The sequence below is a fragment of the Perissodus microlepis genome, chromosome 11 (genome assembly GCF_051167445.1).
Source record: "Perissodus microlepis isolate ML-2025 ecotype Zambia chromosome 11, ASM5116744v1, whole genome shotgun sequence".
Taxonomy (NCBI): domain Eukaryota; kingdom Metazoa; phylum Chordata; class Actinopteri; order Cichliformes; family Cichlidae; genus Perissodus; species Perissodus microlepis.
In genome coordinates, this window is record NC_140471.1 from 20,781,476 (window position 1) to 20,798,108 (window position 16,633).

Below are 16,633 nucleotides of genomic sequence, written 5' to 3' on the forward strand. Positions count from 1 at the left end.
TCGACCGCATTGTGATTTTGGGAGCCTGCAGTTTGTGGTGCAATGGAGTTCGTATTGTGTTACACTACACATCAGGTGCTACTTCTGCTTGTCCATCTGAATCAGAGAGAGGAGGCTAAATAACAGCAGCGTGTGTGCATAATCCAATAAAGCACCACAAATTACATCTTCCATACGAGTCATAAAGTTGTCAGATGCCTTCAGGATATTACATTTACCACCACATGATCCAAAGTAAGGCAACAAACTTTTATAATTCAGAATCTGGAGCCTTTCTTTTCAAAAAAGAAAGTTTGATGCTCGGAATTATTGCAGTGAGTCATGTAGTTACATCACTGAGTTAATTACAAAAATAAGTCTCTTCAGATAAATGTTGCATATACAGAGGGATTGATTCACAGGACAGGGGGGAATCCCTTCAGCAGATTTATGTGTATACAAACACTGCAACACCACACAATTTAATAAATCTTCTCATGTGTATTTCTGTGTGTGTGTGGCACGTGTTACATAAGTCAGCTGCACAGATCTTAATGCTGCATTGAGAATATAGCTGAATCGAATGCCCTCCTCTGAGAGGCCAGTGTGTGTGTGTGTGTGCATTGATACATATCTGAGCAGACGGACGGGTGGCTATAAGCTGCTTAACCCTGCGCTGACTCAGGTTCATGCAATTTCTCTGCTCCTTAACAAGCGAGAGAAGCTCTGATCACCGTTTCTGTGTTGGTGAAATGATTTCCGTTACTGAGGAACTTCAAAAGTAAAAAGATGTCAAAACAGAAAGGCGGGTTCAGCTCAGCTCACAAATCTTTGTTATGAGTCAAAAACACGGTTTGCACCCATGTGGAGGAAACTTAACCTTTGAAGTAATTTGCTAATTAGAAACAAAGGCACGTGTCACCCTCTTGGTTATATTTTTGACACTGATGCTCCATCTTCTCTTGAAAAACTGCAGGTTTCAGTGCACATCTCTGCAGTTATTTCCAGAAACGTCACTTGTTTGATCGTCAGCACCCTTCTAGCAGCTGTGAAGGGTGCAGGTGACAGGTGCATTCCTTACTAATCCAATTTCGCTCCACCCTCCGGCCAACTCAGCAGTCCTCATGGTGGAGTTGGTGGAGGAAGCATCACGCTCAAAATGAAAGGCCTCATATTGTGTGTTTTTGCCATCATGATGCTCACACCTGCTCAAGGTAAGCTGACAGAGTACCCGAGTTCATAGCAGGTGTTATTTTTAGTGCTCTAATGCTTTTTAAGGACATTTTCTTTATATTTCACTTAAGAGTCCAACAGCTGACCCTGAAAAGGATTTGCGTTTTTGGCCGATAGCTTGTCAGATTCTCACTGGCTGTAATGACTGCATTTATTTATATCATATCAATAATGTTTGAGTTGTTAAATTCCATGATTAACATCACCTGCGATACATTTGGTCTGTAACTAAAAAGTATTAATCTGCACATTATTTTATCACTAAATAAATTAACTGATAAAGCATCACACAAACTGCCTCAGATTCTCATAGTGTAAGACGACTGCTTCAAACTGGTGAAAAACTGAAATGTATTCAGTCTGCTGCAGCGTAAGGCAAGATAGAAATACAAATGTTTGGGACTTTACTTCATTAAAATAGTGACCAACCTTTGTTTTAGAGAGGTTCAGACAGGTGAGACCTAAAGAGACCCACTGCACAATGCAACAACGGGAGAGTTTGGTTAAAATCCTCCAAAATTACCTTCAAGTGAAACCATAACCTCAAAAAAAAAAAAAAAGTCTATTATAATGTGCACTAAGGAAAAACTTATTATAGGACTGTGTTACGCTGTTTTAGACAGGCTTTACCCCATAAACTGTTGAATAAGAGTGGACTTTGGACCTTAGGTTAGAAAAAGTAAGCCTGGCCCTTCCTCATAATGACCCCCCACCTCGGTACTCTTTTGTTTTGCTCATTCACCTGAGCTAGCACCGGGTTAACAAGATGATAGGGGATAAGGATTGTCTCACCAAAATGCATCCGATCACTCTGAGGAAGAGATTAGTCCCTTTTGCCGACAGCAGCCAATCGCAGCACTAAAGTCAGCCAAAGCTCCCTATATCATGATATTCTGTTGTCTCCTAAAAGGTGATCTTTAGAATAAAACAGGACACTGATGATAAGCTTATTAACAATTTTCAGTTTTGTTTTATGGACACTAAAAAAATCTTTTAAAACTAGTGACATGATTCGGAGGGCTCGAGGAGTACATCGCAGTAGGAATAACTGAGGTATTGTCCCCTGCCTGCATTATGTTTCCCTGCTGAAGTTTTCCATTAATCCCAGTATCTGTGCGGTTAATACAAACATGATGCTGCCCTATGACTTGGAGCACTCCCTGAATAACGCACTCAAGAAACAAATTCCAGACTGCTGCAGAATAAACAAAGCATTTCTGAGATGCTCAAGTGCTCAGCAGTTTGCTGGCCATGAGTTTGGCTTGATGTCCTGTAGCAGTGCTGCAGTACTTCACACATCCAGCAACCCTGAATATTAATGTGCCAAAAAGGCTATTACATAAAATCTGAGAAACCCAAAGTATTTTATTAACTTTAGCCTGTTTATAACTTCATTTTTTCTGTTCTTACCTGTATTTGAGTCTTTCTCTTTACTGTTACCTGATTATGTTCAGTGTCCTGGTTACCAGATTTACCAGTGGTGCTTATTTGCTTATGCAAATTTAAATAAAGGATAAGAAATCTGCATTTTCTGTATCAGCCACATTCATAGATCTTTGGGGACGACTTCATGCTTAACAATGGTTGTTTGGCATGTAATCAATGTCTTTCCATTTTCCTGTTATTTTTGGTTGTTTAAAATGTGTTTACACTTGAAAAAATTTACCCAAATGTTAAAAAAAAGTATATATTTTTATTGTTAAGCTCTGATGATTTTTTTAATGGTGAGAGGCCAAAATATTTTACATGCAGGAAAAACCCTCTTCATCTTTGTCATTTCCATTTTAAGTTGTACAGAAGAATCTCCTTTAGCAGCACATTCAGTAAAAATCATTGTGCATTCAGTGTTATTCTTTGGGCTCAGGTGAGGAAAAGGAGCAGGTAGAGCAGCTCATGGAGTCAGTGGCATTCGAAGCGGAGGAGGAGCATCTGGAGTGCTTCCGCTGTGATTTAGGCTTCTGGGATGCCTGCTACACGACTGAAACCAAATGCAATCTCGGGGAGCACTGCTACACAGGCCGGGGGAGGGCAGGTGTGTGTTTACCAAATATTATACGAAGAATACAAGATATGATGTGAAGGTTATTGGCTATAAAATGCACACTGATCATGGCTCTATGCTACTGCCCTGTCTCCCCAGCTGATGCTTTGGATATAAAGATGCTGGGGTGTACCCAGGCAGAGGAGTGCGAGGTGGAGACGACCTTTGAGATCTTTCCAAACAACACCATCTTTGTGATGACCAAACACTGTTGCGACACGCCCTTCTGCAACTCAGCGAGCAAACTTTCCATCTGTGCACTGATGTATATCACAGTGGCTCTAACTACCTGGTTTACTGAAGAATCAGCGTCATCATAATAAAGTGAACTTGTTTATTATTTATTACAGACTGTGTGAAGTGATGCTGAAAGGACTTCAACCATATGGTGAAGAAAAACCGCCAGATTTACAGAACTTTTTTATGAATGACTAAGAAGACATTGGATAATTATAGCATAAAAGATCATTTATTATATATTATAGAAACGCTGTTTGGTGTTACATTTCATATTTTTGAAGTGTGAATATGGTACTTAAACATAAAAAACTGTGCTGTTTTTGTTTTGTTTTTTTGTCTTTTTTGCTACAACATAAGTTTCAGTGTTTCTTGGAATAAAGGTTGTGTCATTATGTGTTTTTCCCCGGCGTTCTTTCAACACCAACCCAAAACATTTAGGAATGAATGAACGGACTGACCACGTGGTACAGAAGCGCGTTTGCCGCAAAGCCAGAAGCATTCAGCTGCGGTTTAGCAGATCTCCAGCAGAGGGCAGGAGCTCTTCCTTCAAGAACCTCTGCACATCCAAATCTTTGTCCTCCAGGTTCAAGCTAAGGAACTTCTCCACAACAAACTGGCATCTGTTACCCACAAACAGAAACATTTCACACACTGCTTTAACTGTGTGTCACTTTGTGCTGCTTAAGTTTAGCAAACCTCTTTGTCTCTTCTTCCAAGGATGCTTTTTCAGTCCGTTTGATGGGCCTTCCTACCCTGTACAGCTCAGACACCTTAACAAACACAAAAATCAGTCAGTCTGTCAGCCTATTTCTGTATGTGTGTGTGTGTGTGTGTGTGTTTACCTCCACTGCTCTCTGTACAAGGGAAGTTGGCAGGCCCGCCAGTGTAGCAATGTTGGCAGCATAGCTGGACTGGCAGATCCCTTCCTTTAGTTGGTACAAAAACACCAACTCATCTCCGTCCACTGCTGTCTCTAGGGTCTAACACACACAAACACACATACCAGACGCACACATACACCCAAATGATTAGTCATACTTGTGAAATGGGGTGAAACAAATTTTATTACCTAATCGGCTATTTGGATGTTTCCGTTCTAAACATTTTTCTGTAGCACTTTAGATTACCGTTTTTAAACTTTACAGAAGGTTTTTTAATCACTCTCAAAGTTTCTCAGTACCAGAAGAGACAGCAGGGCCGAGGATGGTAACAAACTCAGCTGCACCACACTGTGGAAGTTAGTAGCCACCAGAACATGAGGAACATCCCGCAGGGCTTTCCTCAGCCAGTAAGAGATCGATGCAGTCAGCAAGGACAGTCCGTCCACCTGCACAGCAACAACTACGATTTAATAATATTTTTAGTGACAGTGGGATTCTGTTAGGAAAAAATGGGACATCAGTTTCAAATTTGTGGATGAAAAAAGTCCACCCACCAGATGCCCTCCTTGCTCATTGTTCAAGGTGTAAAAAATGTCAGTTTACCTAATGCTAATGTTTTTACTGGTTTTAATCATCCAACAGTAATAAATATCATACAGGTACACCTGTTCATCTACTTGTTAATGCAAATATGTAATCAGCCAATCACATGTAGACATGGTCAAGAAGACCTGCTGAATTCAAACTGAGTATCAGAATGAGGAAGAAAGGTGATTAGTCTGAAATGGTCTGAAAAAGAGAAATGAACATATAGCTGTCCTGTATGTTAACATTAAACCGAGGCTACAATTCACACAGGCTCACCGAAGTTGGACAACAGAAAATTTGAAAATATTTTCTAGTGTGATGAGTCTCGGTTTCTCCTGCAGCATTCGGAAAGTAAGGTCAGAAGCATAAATAACATAAAAGCATGAATCCATTCTGCCTTGTAACAGTGGTTCAGGCTGCTGCTGGAGGTGTAATTGTATGGGGGATCATTTACTGGCACGCTTTGAGCTCCTTGATACCAACTGACATTAAAATGCCAGTGTCTACCTGAACATGCTAACAATGCTCAAGAGAGCCACAGATTAATAATAATAACTAATAATTAAATGCAGATAGAGAGTGAAAAACCATGACTTGAATGTATTTCTTTATGATTCCAGTGCATCCATAGGAAATTCATATCATGGATGTGCAGCTGAAAGATCTGCAGGAATGTATTTATCGGTGCACCCAGGAATGTTTATATCTATGCTTGGATACCTGAAACAATTACAAAGGAGTAAAGTAACAGCAGCAGCAGATAAGATCAGCAGATGTAGATCTGTCTTTTTCCAACCATGTGCAGCAAAAAGACAAAAGTACACTGGGAAAGTCAGGTAACCGGTCTTTGCATGCATGTTATCAGGAGTGAGAGTTCAGTTTCTTTTTTCTGATTTTTCTGAAGTTTTTGGCCAAACCAGAGAAAGAACCAGAACTGACACATCCAGCAGTTTCATAGTGACATTAGCTTTATTCAGGATAATATTCAACATTTCCTCTTTTTAAATTCACATTTCTGTGTGTGTGTGTGTGTAACTGTCCAGTGCCCCTCTGTGGTGTTTATTAGTTAGTGTGCAGCAAAGTTTTAAGAGCTTTTTTACTGGAAATGACAGCATTAGAGCAGTGAAACGATCCACTGAAGCTCATTACAAAGCTCTGAGGGGATTGAGGGGAGCTGCAGATTTAGTCCATTACAGTGACTAATACTTCAAATTATCAAATTGTTTTCACATTGTAATAATAATTTTTTTAAATTATACACACATGTTAACTGGATTAAGATGGAAGTTATCCTACACTGATATTTTGCTCTTGTTCTTTCTGTTGATTTCTGCCTCTCACACCTATGTTTACTCTCTAGATGAACATAACTGGAGTTTCTCATCCCTCCTCAGTACAACATGGTACACAGAGATGGATTAAAATGCTTTGTGTGTATAAGTATGTGTGTGTGTGTGTGTGTGTATGCACATACCCCAAAGTTTCAAAACTGCCCGTAGAAGGTGCAAAATAACACTTCTAAGTTTGTAGGTCCACACAGCTGCTGCTATTTTCTTGCTAATAGGTGACACATGTTTGGCTGAACCCAGAGTCTGTTTGTGCTGCAGCTTTAAACTTGTGACTGGTTTCAGGTGCGTAACATTAATGACATAGTGTTTCCCCCTTTACCCTCGTGCATATGTGTTCAATTCACAAAGTGCTGGGACAGTCTGTTCTTACTGTGTTAGTTCCTTTTCCGAATTCATCGATGAGGACTAACGAGTTGCCAGTACTGCTGTTAAGAGCCTGTGCCATCTAGAGAAAAGAGATGCAAACTGTTAGACTACACTTTGCATTTTATTGTGTGTGTGTGTGTGTGTGTGTCTGTGTCTCATTGCTGTAGGCAGTGGTTGCTTAAAAAAATTTGACAGGTGGAGAGTGGGAGTGGAGCATGAAGAGAGCAGTGATGAAAATTCATATATTTCATTTGTACACCTACACATACACAGTGGGAGCTGCTTGTTATCATGAGATTTCAGTGTTTTTGTGTGTGCGTGAGATACCTGGTTGAGGTCTATCATGAAGGTGCTAAGGCCCACAGACACGGACTCTCTGCTCTGCATGCACGTAAAGATGCCGTCCACTAGACCAATCTCTGCCTCCTTTGCAGGCACGTCTGAGCCAATCAGAGCCATGAACACAATCAGACCCACCTGCAAAATCAAAATAGAAAGCAGGTTAAGCGTTGAGTTTCAAAAACTGAGCTGTCTCTTTGCTATTATGGAAATCTAAATATATTTTTCTGATGAGGTTGTAAATTTCGGAACAATGCCTGATTAAATAACTAAAGTGAAAATAGTGTGGAACGGAAATAGATAAATGTTGTGGATCTTTTCTAAGGTGCAAATGCAGCTGCTGAGAGAAAAAGGCAAATTATGTGCAATAATGCTGATTATTTTTTTGTCTCTTGAATGCCATCATTTTTAAAATTCTTCTTCTTATTATTATTTTTAAAACTTCTTGCTTGGCTATTTGGCTCATAGAAGCTCGTCACTTGGGATCACAAAAGAAGAATAAAATAAAATTCAGTTCAGTTCAATTCATTTTTATGACAGCCCTACCTGTTTGAGGTAGATGCTCTTTCCGGATGAGTTGGGTCCGGTGATTATTTTGACTCTGCCCTCCGACTCAGAGCTGTGGAAGGAGTTGGCCACAAACACAGGAGAGCACAGCTCCAACAGCGGGTGCCTGGACAAAAACAAACCCCCCCAAAACAAACAAACAAAAAAAACAGTAAATACAAAAAAGTACACTCTTGTACCGCAGTAACAATTTTTCCTTTTGTGTGTCAGCGCTTACCTGCCCTGTGTGATCGTTATCTTCCTGTTGCTGGCTAGCTTAGGCGAGGTATAATTGTACTCCTGGGAGGCGCTGCTCATGGCCATTAAACAGTCCAGCTCAGCAGCGAGATCAAGAACCTATAAAATGTACAGATTAAACGCCTTTAATATCCTGAACAGAAGACCTATTAGAATCCAACAGGCCTTCCTTCCTACCTACAGTCTTCTCTGTTGATATAGTCGATATATGACTTTGAACACAAGTGGTCAACAATGAAGCAGACTGTGTTGCCCCTCTTTATTGAACTCAGTATTTCTTTTAAATTATTTCTTTTAAATCTTTTAAGTTGCAATATGATTAAAAGTTATTAGGGTTACATTTTGACCACAAATGCATTTGTTCTTAATGCTCGTTGTTCCCTCAAAAATAATATTGTTTAGAACAGCTGCAGTCACATAGTGCAGCACTCAATAGACAAGTATCACAGCAGTTAAAAAATAACTTGTAATGGGATCAGGGCCTGTTTCATAATCAAAGTAAACAACTCAATCCAACCAGAGGAAGCACACAGTAAATCACAACAAAACCCACCTACACACATCAAAAACATCACTTTGATGCCAGCAATCACTTAAACAGAGTGGGAGTCATGTGTTAAACCCTGGAATCTGCATACACAGTGATGAACACGAACCTTACAGAGGGAATCGCTCCTTTCAAGGACTGCGCTCTGCAAATGTGCCATGACTGCCATCTCCATGTCTGACAAACAGAAGGTTTGTGATCAAGGTAGTATCTTGAGAATTGCAGTTATTTTTTCATAAAAAATGTCAGAAACACGCCTGTGATGTGACTGTTTTGTGGGTGAAAGTAAAAGACCTCTAATGTCGCAGTGCAAGTCTCCGAGGAACTCGTTGAGCTCCCTGGTTCTCTGGCTGCGGTAGTGGAGCCGGTCGTCTGAAAGAAACTAGCCCACACACAGACATATAGAAAAAAACATATACTGTATATATGGAATAATGATCACAAAAATGTGTAAACAATGTAATCATTAGATACGATGATGAACATACCAAAAAATCAAGTCCCTCCATCTCAAAATCCTTTTTCTCTACCATACTAGGCAGTCGAGGCACAGACAGCAGGAATCCAATCTGTACAGAGAGTTTCAGACATAAAAGGTACTGAGATATATACGCATGGTGGTCCAGAGTAACAATTTTCTCAATATCTGATCATCAACAAATCAAAGAAATACTGCAGTATACAGTGCTGTGAAAAAGCATCTGCCCCTTTCTTGATTTCTTAGGGGTTTTTTCCCCCATATTTTTCACAGTTACGTTTCAGATCATCAGACAAATTTTGACATTAAACAAAGTTTATGGCAATAAATACAACATTAGACCTGCTGACTAAAGAAATCATTAAAATAGAATGTGTTTGACAAAGTGAAGTAGGCTAAAAGATCTCATAAAGCAACACACCACACCAAAATCTAAAGAAACAGCTGAGAAACAAAGTCATTGACATCTATCTGTCTGGAAAGGATCACAAAGCCATTTCTAAGGCTTTAGGACTCCTGTGAACCAGTGAGAGGCATTGACCACAAATTAAGAGTGCTAAACCTTCCCAGGAGTGGCCGCCCTACCAAAATTACTTCAAGAGCGCATCCACGACTGTTCCAGGATGTCACAAAAGAACCCAGAACAACATGTACTCACTTGCCTCAGTTAAAGTCAAAGTTCATGATTGAACAATAAGAAAGAGACTGGGCGAAAATGGCTCACATTTGTCAGAAAACATCTTGATGATCCCAGAGAAAAAATATTCTGTGGACTGACGAGAAAAAAAGCAAACTTTTTAGAAGTTTTTAGTCCCGTTACATCTAGGCTGAAACTAACGCAGTATTTCAGTAAAAGAAAACATCGTACCAATAGTCGAACATGTTGGTGGTAGTGTAATGGTGCTTTGCTACTTCAGAACCTGGGCGTTAAAAAGGTTGTTCGTGCTCGAAAACCCTCCAGTGTGGCCGAATTAACATAATTTAGCAAAGAAGAGTTGGCCAAAATTACCCCACAGTGATGTGAAAGACTCACTGTCAGTTAATGCAACCATTTGAATTCAGTTCTTGCTGCCAAGGGTGCCACAACCAGTTATTAGATTTAGGGGGCAATTACTTTTTCACACAGAGCTTGGCAGGTTTGTTCCTTTAATAAATGAAAGCATCATTTTAAAATTGTGTTATGCATTTACTGTTTATCTTTGTCTAACAATAAAAATTGTTTAATCATCTGAAATAAGAAGTCAGGAAGGGGGAAATACTTTTTTGAAATACTGCATGACAGATGAATTTGTAAAAAAAATAAATAAATTGAGAAAGCATTGTGTGTGCCAGAATTAAATCTCGGACCACAGGGATGTAGATGACACAGCAGGATGGGATTCGAGCATCCAGGTGTTCAAGTTCTCTTCTGGCAACATCTGTCAGGAAGTCAGAGAGCCCCATCATCCTCCTCTTCTCTGGAAGAGGGAGTGTAATTATGGGTTTAGGTCAACAGTCATACAAAGTTCACATGGGCTTACAACTAAAACAGGCACTTACTCTCATCAATGGCAGGATCCACATTCGGTTTGACTGTGAAGCGGTTGTCTGCCAAGCTGGCTTCAAAATCCACCTACATCACACATCAGAAATCTATTAACACTTAAGAAAGGCGCCAAATGTGATTAAAACAATAGGTGTGATTTTATGGAGGAACTCACAACTCTGCTGATGAGGGAGGTGATATAGTTGAGATCATCAGAGAACCCTTCACTGATATCACGAAACAGCTGAATGGACTGAGGCAGGTGACGCGCTGTGTCCCTGATACAGACTGCACTGTACACCGTCTGACAAACACACACTTTGTTGAACATTTAACAGAACCTGTCACATGGAAAAGGTGTGCTTAGTAAAACTGTCCTGCAGCTCCAACCTTGTAGAGGCTCTGCCAGTCAGTAACTTTGGTGAGAGAGAGAGTCATCCGCCTTAGAAGAGTCTACAGCAAACAGACAAAAACTGGATTTAGGTAGTTGTCATATCAGTGGTTAGGTGATGAATCTGTAGGTAATGGTGTAATTAAGTGAGAAATGATAGACTTGTTACAGGTATGTTTCGGATGTTGCGTAGCGATGACTGCAGGGTTCTCAGGGAGTCCGAGTTCTGAGGAGACGTGAAGAAACGTATCACTTCCTGCCTCCTTTTTAACACTTTCAGGTCCTGAGTAGGCTGCAGAAACCACTGACTGACAGACGACAGGATGCCACAGTAGTAGTACAAACAAGCAACCCTCAAGAAACCACAGTTTGTTGATGAAATGCAAAATTACCTGAAAATAGGGGTGTTTTACCATCAACATTCAATACTACAAAAATACAGCGTTATTATACTAGTAAAAAAAGCAAACGGTGCATTTTGTCTATAAATAAAATCTGCTTTATACAAACTCAAATTTCATATCTTGCAGAACTTCAGCACTACGGTTTATTTGTAAAAATACATGAAAGAAACTTGACTGTTTATTTTTTGTTGCTATGATAGTGTTTGTAACTGTGTAGGATTTTTTCACACATTTATTTGCTAATTAAATCATCTTTTTATTTGCTGCTAGGACATTTAATTTTGCTTATTATGCTGTAAGCCAAAACTACCTTTATATTATTAAAAGGTATTTGCTGCTGATCAATAACTTATTGTGTAATTGTACTTTCTTACCGTAGCAGTTTGGAGCCAAACTTGCACTTGCAGCGGTTCAGGATCCCTGTGACACACACACAATACTCGGTGTAAACACAACTGGATAATAAAGTGTGATAATGCACTAACTACTATACATACCATAGAGACTGAGTCCCTCCTTTTCTCCTGAATGCAGCTTGTAGACTGATGGGTGCAGTTCTGATTTGAAGATCTGCAGAACACTGGAACAAACCTGTTATTGTCCTGTTTTCTTGTAGTGTTGTTGGTGAACTTTTATTTTACTGCTATTCCTTCTTGTATTTCCAAGAAGGACTGTTGCCTCCCTTTATCTAGTCTGTGTGTTTGCACATTTTTCTACCTTGTTTTTCACTTCCTTACTTATTTTGTTATTGTGCTTCATTGTGATTGACTACTCTTCCTGTGCACCATTGTACAATCAGCCTTTTGTGTATATTAGTTTCACCAGCTACTTCATTAGTGTTAGTTTTCCCTTCAAATCTACCCTAATTCTTTGTGGCATAGATTTTAAAAAGTGCTAAAAACATTCCTTAGCAATTTTGGTCCATGTTGACATGACAGCCTCACATAGTTTCTGGAAATTTGTCAGCTATACATGATGTGATTATTTATTTTCATTACATCCCAAAGGTGCTCTACTGGATTGAGATATAGAGACTTTGGAGGCCGTGAGTACAGTGAACTCATTAGGTGAACTCATTGAGTGTATAGTCCTATTGTGCTTTGTTTTTCATTCTTTATGCTTTAGTTTTTGACATTTGCTTCTGTGTCCTGTGTTTGTCCTCTCTTAATACCATGATAAAACCCTTGGTGAGTTTCCATATTTTGCTAAATTTTGATAAAGTATATTCAAAACAACAAAAGTAACGACAAAAGATAAACAGTCACAACACAAAACTGAAATTTCAAAAACTGTAAAACAATGTCAGAACAAATAAAGAACAGAACAGAAAAAGCAAAAGAAACTCCTAAAAGTTTCCTAAACAAGTAAACCTGATTTCAACTGAATTGAACAGTTGCTTGGTAGGCTCAGTTGTTCTACAAGGAACAATTTATGAAAATTGTAGGAGATCAGTATTAGCTTTTAGGGGCCTATGTAGGACAAAGACAGTTTATACACTTACCTGTATGTGTCTCGGTCAATGTACACCATTCCTTTACTACAATGAGAATGAAAAGAGAAGCAACATTTTTTATTCATGAATACTTCTGAATGGCATTAGGCTGGTCTGGTTTGCTAGATGGGCAGGAAGGAGATGCACTTGTGCTATTAAAACAGAGTTGGACAAATTCATACTTCTGCAGCACGTCTGACCGACTAAAAACAGGCCAATGAAATTTCACACTTTGCTGAAAAAATGGTTTCAGGGTTCTCATTATAATGTGTAATCACAGTTCTCTCTCTGTGTGTCTGTGTGTCTGTGTGTGTGTGTGTGTGTGTGTGTGTGTGTGTGTGTGTGTGTGAGTGCTACATTTATGCAAGTCTCACAGTGTGTAGGCGTGAAACTGCAGGATGGGTACTCCAACACTGCTGTCTTCCAACTCCACTCCCACTCTCCTCCTGTCCAGACATTTCAGCAGGGCACCCACTGCCCTCAGCTATCCCACAGATGTACACACACACACGAGAAAATGATCATCTCCTGCATAACCATGACTGATGGATAGGATAATGTTGTATGTAGACAGCTGGCTCACCATCAGGGACGAGTCAAAGGAGATACAGGAGGAGAGGTAGGACAGTTTGTCTCTCTCGGAAATGCAGGCGGGGAGGAAAGGCAGATGGGCAGAGAGCAACCTTTGCTTACTGACCTCCAGACCTTCAACATTAATACAAAATGAAGCCGGAAAACTGTGCAATTTCATGCTAGATTTCTTCTAAAGGATTGAGGAAGAGAGTATTACAAGAATGTGTTTACCAAAGTCGACATATGGATACGTGACCACCTCTGGTCTGTAATGTGGGTTTGAACCTGAGAAGCAACAGAGAGTAGTTTAGAAAAAAAAGTTGTCACTTTAGTGAACACAGTAAGGGCTACATAAAACATTACACTAATCAGTAGTTCAAAAATGTTGTCACTTGGAATTTTATGTCAACCAGACTTTATTATTAGAACTGTGAAGGTAATGAAGTATTAATTTTTGCAGTTTTGTTTGATAAACTCACCACTAGGGTGAGCAGTGGGGCGACTAATTTGACTCAGGTCATTTAATCAAAAGGTTCACTTTAGACAGCTTTTGCTGTTAGATCTGAGTCAATCCAATCACTTGGTTTTGTTTATATTTTTGCAAGCGGAAAATAGATGAATACTTCTTGTTTATCAAGAATAAGAAGTAATGAAAATCTGGGTTGCTGAAAACATTTTTGGGTTTTGTTCTGTTTACCACGATGACCTGTTTTTGAGAAGCAATTTCGTCAGTGCGACTACATTAGCAGACTTCAAAGGGTCTGACTAATAGAGAGCAGGATAACATTTGTTGGGGATGGGGATCCACTCTTCTGTGGAGTAAACCACAGAAGAATGTAAAATAGCTGTCTGGTTAGGTTGTGACTGTAAAAATATGTTATTAAAAATACCTTCCTCTGACAGAATATTCAAAAGATGACATAGAGGCTGTTTATCACAGATATGAATACAAGTGCGCTTTGAAAGTTTGGCTTGCCATTTGGGGTACTTTGGTTAGGGCTGGCACTTATATAGCACTTTTTAACTTTATTTGTGGCCCGTAGCCCATTGCTACGGGCCATTCGATCCCTATACAACCATTGCAAGGGCTTGGTTCGCATTGCCGGCAATAAGTCGGACTCGTTCCCTGTGGGTGATGGGCTCCGCCAGGGCTGCCCTTTGTCACCGATTCTGTTCATAATTTTTATGGACAGGATTTCTAGGCGCAGCCAAGTGGCGGAGGGCTTTCACTTCGGTGGCCTCAGAATCTCATCTCTGCTTTTCGCGGATGATGTGGTTCTGTTGGCTTCATCGGGTGATGGCCTCCAGCTCGCACTGGAACGGTTCGCAGCCGAGTGTGAAGCATCGGGAATGAGGATCAGCACCTCCAAATCTGAGGCCATGGTTCTCAGCCGGAAAAGGGAGGAGTGCCCACTCTGGGTCGGGGATGAGTTCAAGTATCTCGGGGTCTTGTTCGCAAGTGATGGGAGAAGGGAGCCGGAGATCGACAGACGGATTGGTGCTGCGGCTGCAGTGATGCAGACGCTGCACCGGTCCGTCGTGGTGTAGAGAGAGCTGAGTGTAAAAGCAAAGCTCTCAATTTACCGGTCGATCTACGTCCCTATCCTCACCTATGGCCACGAGCTGTGGGTAGTGACCGAAAGAACGAGATCGCGGATACAAGCGGCGGAAATTAGCTTCCTCCGAAGGGTGGCTGGCCTCTCCCTTAGAGATAGGGTGAGAAGTTCAGCCATCCGGGAGGGGCTCAGAGTAGAGCCGCTGCTCTTCCACATCGAAAGGAGCCAGCTGAGGTGGCTCGGGCACCTGACAAGGATGCCTCCTGGGTGCCACCTGGGTGAGGTGTTCCGGGCATGTCCCACCGGGACACCTCACCCAGGACACGCTGGAGAGATTATATCTCTCGGCTGGCCTGAGAACGCCTTGGTGTTCCCCCGGATAAGCTAGAGGAGGTGGCTGGGGAGAGGGAGGTCTGGGCTTCTCTGCTTAGGCTGCTGCCCCCGCGACCCGGGCCCGGATAAAGTGGAAGAAGATAGATGGATGGATGAACTTTATTTGAGCACTCAAAGTATTTTCTTAGTGCAAACCTCACAACACTCACATTGTAATGGGTTCGGTGTCTTGCCCAAAGATACTTCGACATGCATACTGGAGGAGCCAGGGATCAAACCATGACCTTCCAACTGGTAGAGCCACAGCCACCCCGGGAACAGGATGCTTAAAAACTGCACCACTGACTTACCACACGGGCTGGTTTCAGTGTCAGACATACCTCAACCTCATTCCTCTGACCCAGACTACATGTACCACACCACGTCTTAAAAGAAACTGTCTAAAAGGTCTTTCTGTTTTCCCTCTTTCGTGGTAAGATAAGTATCATCTCCCAAAGCTCACCTAGCTGTTGCAAAAAGAGAGTCATGGAGCGCTCCTGCTTTGCACTGGTGATAATTACATGGGGACTAACCTCCTGAATGACTGTAAAACAGAGAAAAAGAGAGTATATGGCAACACAAGTGTTTTTTTTTTTTAACACATACTGTAAGTCTCCCTGAGGGTTTTACAATTTACCATTGTGTGGAGATAAGTGTATCGATTCTACAATACCTGCCTCATACAGGTGCATTGCTTACCTCTGACCAGTAGGTGGAGCTCTTGGTTGTCGGGCGTGTCCGGCATGTAGTGTAAAGATGAGTCCTGACTGTCATAGAAGCAGAGGCCCACCTGCCCATGCTGGACCAAAACACTCAGTAAAACCTGGAAAACAGACATGCAAACGTGTAAGTTTGACTGCCCTCAAACTCTCATATAACTCCCATATAACATTAAATGAGTGCTGCTGATGAATGTGAAAATCAGAGCTTACTGCAGGAGAGTCCTCCTCATCTTCTTCTTCAAAACTGCCAGAAGGTCCAAAAACCACACCTCCTCCTCTGAGGTTATCCAGAGCTGCTGCCATGAATAATTAATTCTACAAGGACAAGTCAGATTAAAGTAATTTGGAGTCACCCGATAAATCCAATATTCATTGTATTTTATGTTTTATGTTCTTCTCTGTCTTTTCTGCCTCCTTAGGGAAATATGGAGCCATTTAATTGCTAAATGAGTCACTCTCATTAACAGGCTGTCCAAGGCTGTCTGCCTTGCACTTTAGTGCTGAGCAGGGAGTATAATGACGGTTTTTAGAGCTTTTTCACTTTAAATAGCTTACTACTACTGATGCTTAAAGAAAACCATGGCTTCCTAAAACAACTAAACTGCAAGTCAGACAAAAATACCTTTTTGAAACTCGCTATGGGGTCCTTTAAAGATAAAAACAAAACATGGAATTGATATTACAGACATTATTATGATAATAATTGAAATTATTGTAGCTCCAGTTAACTCGTTGGGCTAACGATGTAAGCTA

At 40.8% G+C, this 16,633-nt stretch overlaps 2 protein-coding genes across 2 annotated transcripts; one reads left to right on the forward strand and one right to left on the reverse strand.

Annotated features, from left to right (window-relative positions):
• The first annotated feature begins 88 nt into the window (after positions 1–88).
• On the forward strand, positions 89–3,887 carry LOC146377691 (protein Bouncer-like). The gene is made up of 3 exons (XM_084943088.1): positions 89–1,193; positions 3,077–3,244; positions 3,353–3,887. The coding sequence occupies exons 1-3, from the start codon at positions 1,139–1,141 to the stop codon at positions 3,571–3,573; spliced, it is 444 nt and encodes a 147-aa protein (XP_084799214.1). The 5' UTR covers positions 89–1,138; the 3' UTR covers positions 3,574–3,887.
• Positions 3,888–3,982: 95 nt separating this feature from the next.
• msh5 (mutS homolog 5) lies at positions 3,983–16,357 on the reverse strand. Its single transcript, XM_084943083.1, has 25 exons — positions 16,091–16,357; positions 15,858–15,981; positions 15,622–15,702; positions 13,462–13,515; positions 13,241–13,362; positions 13,032–13,141; positions 12,667–12,702; positions 11,663–11,745; positions 11,540–11,585; positions 10,931–11,069; positions 10,761–10,823; positions 10,546–10,674; positions 10,385–10,457; positions 10,193–10,302; positions 8,856–8,936; positions 8,662–8,749; positions 8,477–8,544; positions 7,801–7,919; positions 7,563–7,689; positions 7,005–7,154; positions 6,682–6,756; positions 4,674–4,820; positions 4,336–4,473; positions 4,190–4,263; positions 3,983–4,113 (listed from the first exon to the last, which is right to left on the reverse strand). Exons 1-25 carry the CDS (start codon positions 16,181–16,183, stop codon positions 3,993–3,995), a joined length of 2,451 nt encoding a protein of 816 aa, XP_084799209.1. The 5' UTR covers positions 16,184–16,357; the 3' UTR covers positions 3,983–3,992.
• Positions 16,358–16,633: the final 276 nt, after the last annotated feature.

Bases quoted from the DNA above. Each gene is read 5' to 3' on its own strand.
- LOC146377691 (XM_084943088.1), top strand. From the start codon at position 1,139: ATGAAAGGCCTCATATTGTGTGTTTTTGCCATCATGATGCTCACACCT. The intron at 1,194-3,076 runs GTAAGCTGACAG...CTTTGGGCTCAG, and splicing joins GATGCTCACACCTGCTCAAG to GTGAGGAAAAGGAGCAGGTA. The intron at 3,245-3,352 runs GTGTGTGTTTAC...CTGTCTCCCCAG, and splicing joins CACAGGCCGGGGGAGGGCAG to CTGATGCTTTGGATATAAAG.
- msh5 (XM_084943083.1), bottom strand. From the start codon at position 16,183: ATGGCAGCAGCTCTGGATAACCTCAGAGGAGGAGGTGTGGTTTTTGGA. The intron at 10,824-10,930 runs GTAACAAGTCTA...TGTTTGCTGTAG, and splicing joins GCAACATCCGAAACATACCT to ACTCTTCTAAGGCGGATGAC. The intron at 10,458-10,545 runs GTGAGTTCCTCC...TGTGTGATGTAG, and splicing joins CCTCCCTCATCAGCAGAGTT to GTGGATTTTGAAGCCAGCTT.